The sequence below is a fragment of the Ranitomeya imitator genome, chromosome 10 (genome assembly GCF_032444005.1).
Source record: "Ranitomeya imitator isolate aRanImi1 chromosome 10, aRanImi1.pri, whole genome shotgun sequence".
Lineage (NCBI taxonomy): Eukaryota > Metazoa > Chordata > Amphibia > Anura > Dendrobatidae > Ranitomeya > Ranitomeya imitator.
In genome coordinates, this window is record NC_091291.1 from 38,529,489 (window position 1) to 38,545,731 (window position 16,243).

General features: G+C 45.1%; 1 protein-coding gene across 2 annotated transcripts in view; it reads left to right on the forward strand.

The window, feature by feature from the left end:
* MYBPC2 (myosin binding protein C2) overlaps positions 1-16,243 on the forward strand; it is a 128,596-nt gene that overhangs the window by 58,422 nt on the left and 53,931 nt on the right. For both annotated transcript variants that reach the window (XM_069741152.1, XM_069741153.1), the window contains 7 exons: positions 4,903-5,027; positions 5,754-5,859; positions 7,356-7,522; positions 7,625-7,790; positions 8,765-8,871; positions 10,962-10,991; positions 11,084-11,223. In XM_069741152.1, the coding sequence (XP_069597253.1) occupies positions 4,903-5,027; positions 5,754-5,859; positions 7,356-7,522; positions 7,625-7,790; positions 8,765-8,871; positions 10,962-10,991; positions 11,084-11,223 (841 nt within the window). The remainder of the gene's footprint in view (positions 1-4,902; positions 5,028-5,753; positions 5,860-7,355; positions 7,523-7,624; positions 7,791-8,764; positions 8,872-10,961; positions 10,992-11,083; positions 11,224-16,243) is intronic.

The following is a 16,243-nucleotide window of genomic DNA, read 5'->3' on the forward strand; positions in this document are numbered from 1 at the left end:
CGCACACCTGGCCTCTCCTGGCCAGACACCTGACATGGCCTGCACGGCCTGACACGGCCTGCACGGCCTGACACGGCCATACCCCTTACTGCAGGGCTTTTAAACACACACAAACATGGAAAACCCAGACCGGAGATCCGTGACTCTCATGCACACCTATGGACTTCATCCGTCTGCATGCACATTCTGGGGAGAACAAACAGCGCCCCCTAGCTGTATCAGAGGCCATAGCCTCACATATCCTCCCCCCCTGTTCACACCTGTGGGGTTGAACACTTGTTACCCCGTATGGGCACGAGATAATAAGGCATCGGTATGACCCTGTGACATCTCCGCCCAAAACAACATTTTCAGTTTCTCCTGCCAATACCTCTAGGGGGAAGCCTATCGGGATTACACTCTGACCCTAATTTGGCGACCCCTATGGCAGGTATCTCTATATTTTCAGGTTCTACGCCCAAAACAGTACATAAACACATTCTCTGCTGCAACTGCAGCGCCTCTAGCTGCTGCTGCCAGAACTGCAGCTCCTGCTGCGCAGACTTCGTGGATCCACCGATCCACAGCAAATCTTCGTAACCCCACCGAGTTACCGCCAGAAGCCTTCAATCTTCATGGCCCCGCCGAGCCACAGCAAGCTGTCTTGAGAAGAGAGAAAAAAAAATTTCCAGCCGTCTTTGCACAGTGCTATGCAGCATGCTTTGGGGTATGCCTCAGTTCACACTGCCCCTCGCATTCTCCACCATATGTAAAGCTGCAGCAGCTTCGTACACAGTGAAGAAGCAGTGACCCACAAATTCAAACACAAAAGTTTCTTTTAATGTGTTTCTTCACAGCATTAAAGTCCACTTCACATAAATGCATATAACTTCAGTGATCAATTTACACCAGTTCAAAGTAATGCATATCACATGGCTTTAGATTTGCGGTCCCTAAACAGGCCAGACTTTCCTTGTCCAGTTTCCCTGGGCGACCGCACGCCATCTCACAGTCTCTATATGTCTCCGTACACAGAGCCTCATATGTTGCAGACACTACTCACACCAGCCCTCCTCTGACTAGTTCTCGTGGGTGTCCTGCATCACTGTATCACAGTCTCTTACAGACTCATTACTCACACAGTCGTACACAGTTCAGGATATCCTCCGGATAGCAGCCGGGCACCATATCCACCTGTTTGCAATCGTTGCACATGCTAGTCCTCTTTCGGGTACAGGACATCCACCTCCGGGCACAGGACTATCCACATCTGACTCCTACGGGCACAGGATATCCACCTCCGGGCATAGGACTGTCCACATCCGAGACCAGTACCATGGACGACTTGCATCTCTGTGTACGCTGCGTGTGCCAGGCTATTCAGCTGCCCTGGGTGCTGGCTCTGCTGGCCTCTGCCTCCATGCACTCGGCAGACCAGCACACACCAGACTGACACTGACGCACACCTGGCCTCTCCTGGCCAGACACCTGACATGGCCTGCACGGCCTGACACGGCCTGCGCGGCCTGACACGGCCATACCCCTTACTGCAGGGCTTTAAACACAAACATGGAAAACCCAGACCGGAGATCCGTGACTCTCCTGCACACCTATGGACTTCATCCGTCTGCATGCACATTCTGGGGAGAACAAACAGCGCCCCCTAGCTGTATCAGAGGCCACAGCCTCACATATCCTCCCCCCCTGTTCACACCTGTGGGGTTGAACACTTGTTACCCCGTATGGGCACGAGATAATAAGGCATCGGTATGACCCTGTGATATCTCCGCCCAAAACAACATTTTCAGTTTCTCCTGCCAATACCTCTAGGGGAAAGCCTATCGGGATTACACTCTGACCCTAATTTGGCGACCCCTATGGCAGGTATCTCTATATTTTCAGGTTCTACACCCAAAACAGTACATAAACACATTCTCTGCTGCAACTGCAGCGCCTCTAGCTGCTGCTGCCAGAACTGCAGCTCCTGCTGCGCAGACTTTGTGGACCCACCGATCCACAGCAAATCTTCGTAACCCCACCGAGTTACCGCCAGAAGCCTTCAATCTTCATGGCCCTGCCGAGCCACAGCACGCTGTCTTGAGAAGAGAGAAATAAAAAATTTCCAGCCGTCTTTGCACAGTGCTATGCAGCATGCTTTGGGGTATGCCTCAGTTCACACTGCCCCTCGCATTCTCCACCATATGTAAAGCTGCAGCAGCTTCGTACACAGTGAAGAAGCAGTGACCCACAAATTCAAACACAAAAGTCTCTTTTAATGTGTTTCTTCACAGCATTAAAGTCCACTTCACATAAATGCATATAACTTCAGTGATCAATTTACACCAGTTCAAAGTAATGCATATCACATGGCTTTAGATTTGCGGTCCCTAAACAGGCCAGACTTTCCTTGTCCAGTTTCCCTGGGCGACCGCACGCCATCTCATAGTCTCTATACGTCTCCGTACACACAGCCTCATATGTTGCAGACACTACTCACGCCAGCCCTCCTCTGACTAGTTCTCGTGGGTGTCCTGCATCACTGTATCACAGTCTCTTACAGACTCATTACTCACACAGTCGTACACAGTTCAGGATATCCTCCGGATAGCAGCCGGGCACCATATCCACCTGTTTGCAATCGTTGCACATGCTAGTCCTCTTTCGGGTACAGGACATCCACCTCCGGGCACAGGACTATCCACATCTGACTCCTACGGGCACAGGATATCCACCTCCGGGCACAGGACTGTCCACATCCGAGATCAGTACCATGGACGACTTGCATCTCTGTGTATGCTGCGTGTGCCAGGCTATTCAGCTGCCCTGGGTGCTGGCTCTGCTGGCCTCTGCCTCCATGCACTCGGCAGACCAGCACACACCAGACTGACACTGACGCACACCTGGCCTCTCCTGGCCAGACACCTGACATGGCCTGCACGGCCTGACACGGCCTGCACGGCCTGACATGGCCATACCCCTTACTGCAGGGCTTTTAAACACACAAAAACCTGTGGCCTTCAGCCACATGGAAAACCCGGACCGGAGATCAGTGACTCCCATGCACACCTATGGACTTCAGCCGTCTGCATGCACATTCTGGGGAGAACAAACAGCGCCCCCTAGCTGTATCAGAGGCCACAGCCTCACAATATATATATACACTGTATATATATATATATATATATATATATATATACAGTTAGGTCCATATATATTTGGACAAAGACAACATTTTTCTAATTTCGGTTACAGACATTACCACAATGAATTTTAAACAAAACAATTCAGATGCAGTTGAAGTTCAGACTCTCGGCTTTCATTTGAGGGTATCCACATTAAAATTGGATGAAGGGTTTAGGATTTTCAGCTCCTTAACATGTGCCACCCTGTTTTTAAAGGGACCATAAGTAATTGGACAATTGACTCCAAGGCTATTTCATGGACAGGTGTGGGCAATCCCTTCATTATATCATTCTCAATTAAGCAGATAAAAGGCCTGGAGTTGATTTGAGGTGTGGTTCTTGCATTTGGAAGGTTTTGCTGTGAAGTAAACATGTGGTCATAGGAGCTCTCCATGCAGGTGAAACAAGCCATCCTTAAGCTGCAAAAACAGAAAAAAAAACATCCGAGAAATTGCTACAATATTAGGAGTGGCAAAATCTACAGTTTGGTACATCCTGAGAAAGAAAGAAAGCACTGGTGAACTCCTCAATGCAAAAAGACCTGGGCGCCCACGGAAGACAACAGTGGTGGATGATCGCAGAATAATCTCCATGGTGAAGAGAAACCCCTTCACAACAGCCAACCAAGTGAACAACACTCTCCAGGAGGTCGGCGTATCAATATCCAAATCTACCATAAAGAGAAGACTGCATGAAAGGAAATACAGAGGGTTCACTGCACGGTGCAAGTAACTCGTAAGCATCAAGAATAAAAAGGCTAAAAAACATCTAAAAAAGCCGCACAGTTCTGGATGAACATTCTTTGGACAGATGAAACCAAGATCAACCTCTACCAGAATGATGGAAAGAGAAAAGTATGGTGAAGGCGTGGTACAGCTCATGATCCAAAGCATACCACATCACCTGTAAAACACGGCGGAGGCAGTGTGATGGCGCGGGCATGCATGGCTGCCAGTGGCGCTGGGTCACTAGTGTTTATTGATGATGTGACACAGGACAGAAGCAGCCAAATGAATTCTGGGGTATTCAGAGCCATACTGTGTGCTCAGATCCAGCCAAATGCAGCAAAACTGATTGGTCGTCGTTTCATACTACAGATGGACAATGACCCAAAACATAAAGCCAAAGCAACCCAGGAGTTTATTAAAGCAAAGAAGTGGAATATTCTTGAATGGCCAAGTCAGTCACCTGATCTCAACCCAATTGAGCATGCATTTCACTTGTTAAAAGCTAAACTTCAGACAGAAAGACCCACAAACAAACAGCAACTGAAAACCACCACAGTGAAGGCCTGGCAGAGCATCAAAAAGGAGGAAACACAGCGTCTGGTGATGTCCATGAGTTCAAGACTTCAGGCAGTCATTGCCAACAAAGGGTTTTCAACCAAGTACTAAAAATGAACATTTTATTTAAAATTATTGAATCTGTCCAATTACTTTTGGTCCCTTTAAAAACAGGGTGGCACATGTTAAGGAGCTGAAACTCCTAAACCCTTCATCCAATTTTAATGTGGATACCCTCAAATGAAAGCTGAAAGACTGAACTTCAACTGCATCTGAATTGTTTTGTCTAAAATTCAACGTGGTAATGTCTATAACCAAAATTAGAAAAATGTTGTCTCTGTCCAAATATATATGGACCTAACTGTATATATATATACTGTATGTATATATACATATATATATCCACTAAATACAGATACAATTATTTAACCAAATAAATTAAATTCCTCTGTTTTTAGGTTTGTATTTGAGAATGTCGGACTAAAGAGGATTATGACCATCAACAAATGTACCCTGGCAGATGATGCCCAATATGAATGTCTTATTGGGGATGAGAAAAGTACTACAGAGCTTTTTGTCAAAGGTAAGAAAACTAAAGTTTTAACCTTATTTTGTAACGCATATCAAATGGTACATGTCTATATCTATAATCGTTTGCATACATAGCTGAGTCTTTATGAAATCCAAACTTTTTTTTGTAGGTCACTGAAATATACCAAAAAAAATCCATTTAAAAATTGAGTAAGTCTGTAGAGAAGCGAGACCTTACTAATTACTCCAGGATATATATCAGTGAACAGCTTCTATTACAAACTACGAAAAAAAGTCTAAGTCATATTCTGCCTAATAGTAAAAACTCTCTTCATAATCGATATTTTTCATTCAATTAACTTAATCAGATTTTAGGGTGCAGAAGATAAAAACAAAAAAATGTTATATATTTTGAAATATTGTGGTTATTGTGGCCATTTAGAAGACACACTTGCGTTCTGCATCGTCTGTACAGTCACTATCGCACAGCGTCTGTGCTTTATGGCAACTGCAAGAAATGGTATTTAATCATCAGTAATGCATCAATGAATTAATACAGAACCTAGAAAGTGGTGAATTATAGATCCCTCAGAAAATGTATCTGTTTATAGAGTCTTATTTGCCTCTTTGATTAAGACCTGCTACATTAAACGTAATCAAGTATATCTTGCTTTTTAATAACAGTAAAGTGACTCTGCTCACTCTGTCCTAGTCTACAGAACAGAGTCGAAACGTTAGCTTTATATATCGTATATTTAAATACAAATTTTATATTTAGAACCTCCTGTCTTAATTGTGAAACCGCTTGAAGACCAACAAGTGTTTGTGGGAGATAAAGTTGAACTGGAAGTAGAGGTATCAGAAGAAGGTGCTGTAGTCATGTGGTACGTCTTCTATTTATTAAATTTAACTGCTATGACAAGAGTCAAGAAAAATTCAGTAAAGGACACCTGACCTCTATGGATATTTTGAATTTGTAAGCCGTGCAATTGGAGCGCCCGCTAGGGCCTTGGGGTACTCAGTACTGGGCCGGTTCTGAAAGGGATGTGTCATGGTGGCAGTGACCCGATCCGTGGCCCTGGGCATCCAATAAAAGTGGAAAAGTATATGGGAGTAAAGTCTATGGTAGTAGTGTTCGTCATGCCACCTGTGGTATTCGGCCAGGGATGGCCGATGCTGCTTAAAGGGGTCCTCTGGGGATGATGGTATTGCAGCAGAGGTGGTATAGTTCCCCACAGGTAGAACTTAGTTCCCAGGGCTCCCAGTGTAGTTGGCAAAGATAATAGATGTGTGGTGCCAGAAAGAATTAGAGGACACAAGGTTGCAGTCTCTATACCTTTCACTGGTAGTATGCAGCCACAGTCCAGAGTACGGATCACAGATGATAGTGAGGTCCGGCCAGCCTGGAAGCAATTCGGAATCCCCCTAGCCAGATGGGGTTGGAAGCCTTCCTTACTGCGCTGTAGTTTGTGCCCCTTGCTGCCTAAGACTTCACACAAGGTCCTCACTTTCTCTCGGTCCTAATAATAGGACAATATCCGTATGGCAGGCGACTCGAGCCTTTTTACAGGTGCCCCTACATGCGGCGACTCCGGGCTCTATATGCTGCTGTGCCTTCGGATGTAATGGTGGACAGGCAACTTGAAATCTCCCACCCGCTGGTTTCTGCTGTGGGGCACACAGTTGCCCCCACAACCTCAGAATTCCGGCTTCCAGTTTCTTGTGCTGATTCTGGAGTGAGCCTTCTCGCAGCTCCACTCCCAGTATCTTTCCTCTCCTTTGCCTCTTCTCCCCTTACAGTCTCTCACAGACTGTTCTGTCTCTCGCTTCTCTTTCCAGGAGCTGCAGAACCTCATGTCTGCACAGCCCCAGCTTTCCACTCCTAACTCCTCTCTGACAGACTAACTAACTCCTCCTCCAGCCTGAATATATAGGGAAGCCACCCACAAACTGAATCAGAGCGCCCCCTTCTGGCCTGGAGTCAGAACAGTGTTGTGCATACATGTTACCTGTTAAAGGGATCTCTCTCGCTTCCAGGCATGGCATCACTCTCCCTGTGAGGAAGGCAATACCACTGTAAATAACCGGCTTCCTGGAGTGTTACACAATGGCAAGAGGCAATTGTGTAGGGGCTCATGCAGAAGTTCCTGCAAATCAGTCCGATCTCAGACTGCAATTCACAGACTGGTCCTGGCTCTTCAGATCTGAGAGTGACAGCTTCATAGTCTGTGCATTGCAGTCCAAGGTGGGAATGATTTGCATGGAAGTGTGCATGAACCTTAATTGGAATGCTTTTCATGAAGCAAAAAAACAAACATGAGAAGACCATATCCAACCTATACTCATAAATAACCCAATTTCTCAATTTTTTTCATCCAAGGATGAAAGATGGAGTTGAGCTGACTCGCGAGGAAACATTCAAATATCGTTTCAAGAAAGATGGGAAAAAACACATTTTGATCATTAATGAGTCCACCAAAGAAGATACTGGACGTTACCAAGTAATGACCAATGGTGGAAAGTGTGAAGCTGACCTTATAGTTGAAGGTATGGGTGACATGACTATACTGGAACAACAGTTGTATTATTAACATTCAATAATGTTCCCAATCTCTTCCAAATTCTTAAATAATGAATTTCTTATTCCAGAGAAACAGCTTGAAGTGATCCAAGACATTGCTGACCTAACAGTGAAGGCAACAGACCAAGCTGTCTTTAAGTGTGAGGTGTCTGATGAGAAAGTGACGGGTAAATGGTATAAAAATGGCATAGAGATCCGAGCAAGCAAGCGCATCACAATGACTCACAAGGGAAGGTAAATGGTGTTCGGAACATGACCTTTCACAAGTTTGGATAGTGAAATGGCACAGAGGTTGCATGCGAGTCGCAAACACATGTCGAATTTATTCAAGTCCATAAAGTCAAAATTGCGAGTCACTACGATCCATGACCAAAAATCCACCTGTGTAGGGTTCATTTTCACAGTCAAACTGCGGTCGCAGTTTGTTACAGACTCTTTTGACAATCAATATTTGCAATGTGACACTGCGATCTAACTAGTGAGCATCACATGTCGCCATTTAGCCCTAGCATTTCTGTCAATGGGTTCACGTTGCATCCCGCTTCCTAACACAACCGCAACGCAAACCTGTCGATTTCTTGATTGAAGTTTACACGTCAACTTTGGCTCTATAGACATCAACGTGAGTCAATGTTACGTATTGTGACTTTTTTCGTTCAGCCAACTTGCAGTTCCAAAATAGTTGACCGGCAGCAAGTTGCACAAACGTTTTTGCTTGCGTGATGTGTATGAGATTTGTCGTTGGGCAAAAAATGTCATAGAGCCCTATCTTAAATAAATAATGGCCCTCAATGGACTTTTTTTTACCTTCTGTGTTAGAAGAAAATCACAAAAAAGTTTTAAAATACCCCAAATATTATGTGTAGAAAAATAAATGAGCAGGTGTGGAGAACAGCTAAAGATATATCAGGCTTTAACTACATGTTTAAGTAATCCCCTATCAATCAAAAAAGGATATTTTACTCATTGCTGGAGGTTAAACTACTGGGACTCCTAACGATCCCAAGATGTATGGAGCTGACGTTAAGCATACACACCTCCACTTCACTCATTCTTTATGGGACTGCCGGTAATAGTTAAGCAAAAATGTTTCCCAAAATGTTTACTAAAACACCAATTTTACTAAAATTTGCAAGCTTATCTATAAAACTGGAAACTCACTTAAAATCATGTATGTGATTATAAGACACTTGCATTTATCTTTCCAGGATTCACAAGTTGGTGATTGATGATGTGAAGCCGGAAGATGAAGCTGACTACACTTTTGTTCCTGATGGGTTCGCTTTGACTCTTTCCGCTAAACTTAATTTCCTGGGTAAATTAATAGATATCTTGAAACATTTTATTTAAAAAATACCCAATCTCAGATAAGGCATAAATTCATTTTAATTGGTGACATACATTATCTCCAGCAGATTTGATCTGCTTGGTACATGAAGATTAACTGCAGCTTGTGCTGCAGATTTTCACAAGGGTCTGTGGAGCCCCCACTAGGGGGTTACTCGGTACCGGGTCCAGTCATCATTAAAGGGGTAGTCACGGTGGCAGCGACCCGGTTCATGGTCCTGGGCATCCAAGTTAAACGAAAGGTCTTTAAAGTGGTTATTAGGAATAAGAATGTTCGTGATGCCACCTGTGGATTTTGGTCAGAGGTGACCGAAGCTGCTTAAAGGGGTCCACTGGGGAGTGATAGAACTGCAGCAAGGATGGTATGGCTTCCCACAGGTGAAGCTGGGTCCCCAGGGCTCCCGGTGTATTTGGAAAAGATGGTGTGGTGCCAGAAATAATCAGAGGACACAAGGTTGCAGTCTCTTTACCTGTTTACTGGTGATTCAGGGCCACAGTCCAGGCTAATGGTGAGGTCCGGTCGGCCTGGAAGCGATTATAGATCCCCCTTTCAGGTGAGGTTGTAAGCCTTCCTTCTCGCTCTGTAAGGCAAGTCCCTTGCTGCCTAAGGCTCCACACAAGGTCCTCTCTTTCCCTGTCCTAAGACAGTACCTGCATGGTAGGCAATGTGAGCCTTTTTACAGATGACTCTGGGCTCTGTATGTTGCTGTACCTTTGGGTGTGGGTGCGGACAGACAACCTGAAGTCTTCTGCCCTCTGGGTTCTGCTATGGGACATACATTTCCACACAGCCTTGGGCTCCCGGTGCCCGGTTCCTGCGCCTCAGTGTGGAAGGAGCTCAGTCGCAGCTCCCTTCCAGGTCCTTAATTCTCCTGTGCTTCTTCCCTCTGGCAGGCTCTACAGATGCAACGCTGTCTGCTTCTCCTCTCCGGTATGGAGCTGCAGCACTACGTTGCTGCATGGCCCCAACCTTTCTCTGTCAGACTTTCTCTGTCTGCTTCCTCTCTCCTCTCCCTCCAAAACTCAACTCCCCAACTCCTCCTCCTATCCAGAATATATATCTGAAACTGGATTCTGAGCTCCCCCTTCTAGCCTGGAATCAGAACATGTTGTGTGTATGTACCACCTGTTAAAGGGATCCTCCTCGCTTCCAGGCACGGCATCGCTCTCCCCGAAAGGAAGGCAACACCGTTGTAACAACCGGTTTCCTGGGGTGTTACATCTGCATCAAGAGAATTCAGTCTTTCTTGGTTATTTCCAAAATGTTCTATTTATCACTTACTAAAATGATAAATGATCATTTTAAAATCGTCTGGGGTTTGACTGCTGGGATCCCCACTATCCCAAGAATGGGATTTAGAAAGGAGCGATTGTTGCATTGGACCCCAAATTTGGCACATTTATTTCCTACTCCAAAAAGCCTATTTTGGGAGTGTTTAAGATAAGCAATGCTCCCTTGTGACTTTTTGTCATGGGACTGCTTATGCACTTGGTGAGTCACTGGAAAACGTTCACATACCCCTATAGGGATATTACTACTTTTCGCATCAACATAGAGTGCATTTATATGGCACCATATTTCAGACATGTTCATAAGCAATGTCTCTAGGTTGGGAAACCTCATTATGAACGAAGGACATGGCGCCATTTTTATTAGCAGATTTCATAATAATATGGCAGAAAAAGCTTCTTTGAGCCTCTGGATGAAATCAGAGACATAAGTAGGTCCAGTGGCGGCTGGGAGGCCATACCGAACCATGATAATATAAAATGCCCATACTATATCCTGATCCCTTCATACATGGTTAATTGATGGAGAGCTCCATCCAAATATATACATGTCTAATACGGCATCACATTTGACTTCAATGCATACCAAGTGGGAATCAATGTCTCACGCACCCTTCTTTGGGTAATTCTCTAGGTAATTTTTTTTCCCACATTGTGTACATTGCTTTATTTTATTCCATGTACTAAAGTACAACACACAAGCCATTATGATCACATCTCCCGACTTTGATGAAATGATATAATCATTTTATTATTGTGTCTTTTCAGAGATCAAAGTGGAATACGTCCCACGTCAAGGTAAGTGACTCCAAGGAAGGTCTCTCGACCTATTGCGTCTTCTGAATATAAGTTGAGAAGAGACACATGTAATTTGCAATATATTTCTCCAGAACCACCCAAAATCCACCTTGATTGCTCCGGTGGTGAACATGTCAACACCATCATTGTTGTGGCTGGAAACAAACTGCGTTTTGACGTTCCGATTACCGGAGAACCTGCACCAACTGTCTCGTGGTTCAAAGGAGAAAAGGCAAGCTAAAAACAATGGATACTAGTCGAAAGCTAAGAAACATAAATGACCAATCAGAGGTGTAAAATGCAAACTAGAATAATCAAATCAAACATTTTCGAAGACCAATACGGCTATAAGGTGTCCTTTTTGGAAATGTAAAGACATATTAGGGAACACCAAATAAATTGCGTAGCTAGTCGGGTAGGAAAAGACAAGCTCATATATACATTTCTGGCCACATAACTCCATCAATGAGAAAAATAACTGTTGTGAATTCTGTGGCAGAGCTCCCTCCTGTGGTCACAAGTGGTACTTCGGCTGATTCTCTCTGTGAGCTTCCGTTGGTGGAGGGAAGTGGTACTGCGGCTTCTGAGTTTCCTCCCTCAGGTGATGTGGTGAGGTCGTTAGGTGCTGCTCTACTTAACTCCACCTAGTGCTTTGATCCTGGCTTCCTGTCAATGTTCCAGTATTGGACTTGTTTTCCTCCTGGATCATTCCTGTGGCCTGCTGCTCTGCATAGCTAAGTTTTCCTTTGCTATTTTGTTTGCTTTTCTTCTGTCCAGCTTATCTATTCGTTTGCTGGAAGCTCTGGGACGCAGAGGGTGTACCTCCGTGCCGTTAGTTCGGTACGGAGGGTCTTTTTGCCCCCTTTGCGTGTTTTTTAGGGTTTTGTGTTGACCGCAAAGTTACCTTTCCTATCCTCGCTCTGTTCAGAAAGTCGGGCCTCACTTTGCTAAATCTATTTCATCTCTACGTTTGTCTTTTCATCTTAACTCACAGTCATTATATGTGGGGGGCTGCCTTTTCCTTTGGGGTATTTCTCTGAGGCTAGGTAGGCTTATTTTCTATCTTCAGGCTAGCTAGTTTCTCAGGCTGTGCCGAGTTGCATAGGGAGCGTTAGGCGCAATCCACGGCTGCCTCTAGTGTTGTTGGAGAGGATCAGGGATTGCGGTCAACAGAGTTCCCACGTCTCAGAGCTCGTTTTATGTTTTTGGGTTATTGTCAGATCACTGTATGTGCTCTGACCTCTATGTCCACTGTGGTACTGAATTGCCTAAACATAACAGTACAGGAAGCCAAAGTACTAATGATTCTCAATAGAGGGAAAAAAGAAGTTCTGAGACCATTTTTTTTTCTCTGCACTGTGTTTTGCCTTTTTTTTCCCCTAGACATTTGGGTGGTTCAGGACACAGGTGTAGCAATGGACATTAGAAGTCTGTCTTCATGTGTGGATCAGCTCTCGGCAAGAGTACAAAAGATTCAAGACACTATTGATCAGAAATCTATGTTAGAACCAAGAATTCCTATTCCTGATTTGTTTTTTGGAGATAGAACTAAGTTTCTGAGTTTCAAAAATAATTGTAAACTATTTCTGGCCTTGAAACCTCGCTCCTCTGGTGATCCAGTTCAACATGTTTTGATCATTATTTCTTTTTTGCGTGGCGACCCTCACGACTGGGCATTTTCTCTTGCGCCAGGAGATCCTGCATTAAGTAATATCGATGCGTTTTTCCTGGCGCTCGGATTGCTGTACGATGAACCTAATTCAGTGGATCAGGCAGAAAAAAATTTGCTGGCTCTTTGTCAGGGTCAGGATGAGATAGAGTTATATTGTCAGAAATTTAGAAAGTGGTCCGTGCTCACTCTATGGAATGAATCTGCGCTGGCAGCTATGTTCAGAAAGGGTCTCTCTGAAGCCCTTAAGGATGTCATGGTGGGATTTCCTATGCCTGCTGGTTTGAATGAGTCTATGTCTTTGGCCATTCAGATTGGTCGACGCTTGCGTGAGCGTAAATCTGTGCACCATTTGGCGGTATTACCTGAGCTTAAACCTGAGCCTATGCAGTGCGATAGGACTTTGACCAGAGTTGAACGGCAAGAACACAGACGTCTGAATGGGCTGTGTTTCTACTGTGGTGATTCCACTCATGCTATCTCTGATTGTCCTAAGCGCACTAAGCGGTTCGCTAGGTTTGCCACCATTGGTACAGTACAGTCAAAATTTCTTCTGTCCGTTACCTTGATCTGCTCTTTGTCATCGTATTCTGTCATGGCATTTGTGGATTCAGGCGCTGCCCTGAATTTGATGGACTTGGAGTATGCTAAGCGTTGTGGGTTTTTCTTGGAGCCCTTGCAGTGTCCTATTCCATTGAGAGGAATTGATGCTACGCCTTTGGCCAAGAATAAGCCTCAGTACTGGACCCAGCTGACCATGTGCATGGCTCCTGCACATCAGGAGGTTATTCGCTTTCTGGTGTTGCATAATCTGCATGATGTGGTCGTGTTGGGGTTGCCATGGCTACAAGTCCATAATCCAGTATTAGATTGGAAATCCATGTCGGTGTCCAGCTGGGGTTGTCAGGGGGTACATAGTGATGTTCCATTTCTGTCAATTTCGTCATTCACCCCTTCTGAGGTTCCAGAGTTCTTGTCTGATTACCGGGATGTATTTGATGAGCCCAAGTCCGATGCCCTACCTCCGCATAGGGATTGTGATTGTGCTATCAATTTGATTCCTGGTAGTAAGTTCCCAAAAGGCCGATTGTTTAATTTATCTGTGCCTGAGCACGCCGCTATGCGCAGTTATGTGAAGGAGTCCCTGGAGAAGGGGCATATTCGCCCGTCATCATCGCCATTAGGAGCAGGGTTCTTTTTTGTAGCCAAGAAGGATGGTTCGCTGAGACCTTGTATAGATTACCGCCTTCTAAATAAGATCACGGTTAAATTTCAGTACCCCTTGCCGTTGTTATCTGATTTGTTTGCTCGGATTAAGGGGGCTAGTTGGTTCACCAAGATAGATCTTCGTGGTGCGTATAATCTTGTGCGAATTAAGCGAAGCGACGAATGGAAAACTGCATTTAATACGCCCGAGGGTCATTTTGAGTATCTAGTAATGCCATTCGGACTTGCCAATGCTCCATCAGTGTTTCAGTCCTTTATGCATGACATCTTCCGAGAGTACCTGGATAAATTCCTGATTGTGTACTTGGATGACATTTTGATCTTCTCGGATGATTGGGAGTCTCATGTGAAGCAGGTCAGAACGGTTTTTCAGGTCCTGCGTGCTAATTCTTTGTTTGTGAAGGGATCAAAGTGTACCTTTGGTGTGCAGAAGGTTTCATTTTTGGGGTTCATCTTTTCCCCTTCTACTATCGAGATGGATCCTGTTAAGGTCCAAGCCATCCATGATTGGACTCAGCCGACATCTCTGAAAAGTCTGCAAAAGTTCCTGGGCTTTGCTAATTTTTATCGTCGCTTCATCTGCAATTTTTCTAGTATTGCTAAATCATTGACCGATTTGACCAAGAAGGGTGCTGATGTGGTCAATTGGTCTTCTGCTGCTGTGGAAGCTTTTCAAGAGTTGAAGCCTCGTTTTTCTTCTGCCCCTGTGTTGTGTCAACCAGATGTTTCGCTTCCGTTCCAGGTCGAGGTTGATGCTTCTGAGATTGGAGCAGGGGCTGTTTTGTCGCAGAGAGGTTCTGATTGCTCAGTGATGAAACCGGGTGCCTTCTTTTCCAGGAAGTTTTCGCCTGCTGAGCGAAATTATGATGTGGGCAACCGAGAGTTGCTGGCCATGAAGTGGGCATTCGAGGAGTGGCGTCATTGGCTTGAAGGAGCTAAGCATCGCGTGGTGGTATTGACTGATCATAAGAACTTGACTTATCTCGAGTCTGCCAAGCGGTTGAATCCTAGACAGGCTCGTTGGTCGCTGTTTTTTCCCCTTTTTGACTTTGTGATTTCGTACCTTCCGGGCTCTAAAAATGTGAAGGCGGATGCTCTGTCTAGGAGTTTTGTGCCCGACTCTCCGGGTTTGTCTGAGCCGGCGGGTATCCTCAAGGAAGGAGTAATTGTGTCTGCCATCTCCCCTGATTTGCGGCGAGTGCTGCAAAAATTTCAGGCTAATAAACCTGTTCGTTGTCCAGCGGAGAAACTGTTTGTCCCTGATAGGTGGACGAATAAAGTTATCTCTGAGGTTCATTGTTCGGTCTTGGCTGGTCATTCTGGAATCTTTGGTACCAGAGAGTTAGTGGCTAGATCCTTTTGGTGGCCATCTCTGTCGCGGGATGTGCGTACTTTTGTGCAGTCCTGTGGGATTTGTGCTCGGGCTAAGCCCTGCTGTTCTCGTGCCAGTGGGTTGCTTTTGCCCTTGCCAGTCCCGAAGAGGCATTGGACACATATCTCTATGGATTTTATTTCAGATCTTCCCGTTTCTCAAAAGATGTCAGTCATTTGGGTGGTCTGTGATCGCTTTTCTAAAATGATCCATTTGGTACCCTTGTCTAAATTGCCTTCCTCCTCTGATTTGGTGCCATTTTTCTTCCAGCATGTGGTTCGTTTACATGGCATTCCAGAGAATATCGTTTCTGACAGAGGTTCCCAGTTTGTTTCGAGGTTTTGGCAAACTTTTTGTGGTAGGATGGGCATTGACTTGTCTTTTTCCTCGGCTTTCCATCCTCAGACTAATGGCCAGACCAAACGAACCAATCAGACCTTGGAAACATATCTGAGATGTTTTGTTTCTGCTGATCAGGATGATTGGGTGTCCTTTTTGCCTTTGGCTGAGTTCGCCCTTAATAATCGGGCCAGCTCGGCTACCTTGGTTTCGCCATTTTTCTGCAACTCTGGGTTCCATCCTCGTTTCTCGTCAGGACAGGTTGAGTCTTCGGACTGTCCTGGTGTGGATACTGTGGTGGACAAGTTGCAGCAGATTTGGACTCAGGTAGTGGACAATTTGACCTTGTCCCAGGAGAAGGCTCAACGTTTTGCTAATCGCAGACGCTTTGTGGGTCCCCGACTTCGTGTTGGGGATCTGGTTTGGTTATCTTCTCGTCATATTCCTATGAAGGTTTCCTCTCCTAAGTTTAAACCTCGTTTTATTGGTCCGTATAGGATTTCTGAGGTTCTTAATCCTGTGTCTTTTCGTCTGACCCTTCCAGATTCTTTTTCCATACATAACGTATTCCATAGGTCATTGTTGCGGAGATACGTGGCACCTATGGTTCCATCTGTTGACCCTCCTGCCCCGGTTTTGGTGGAG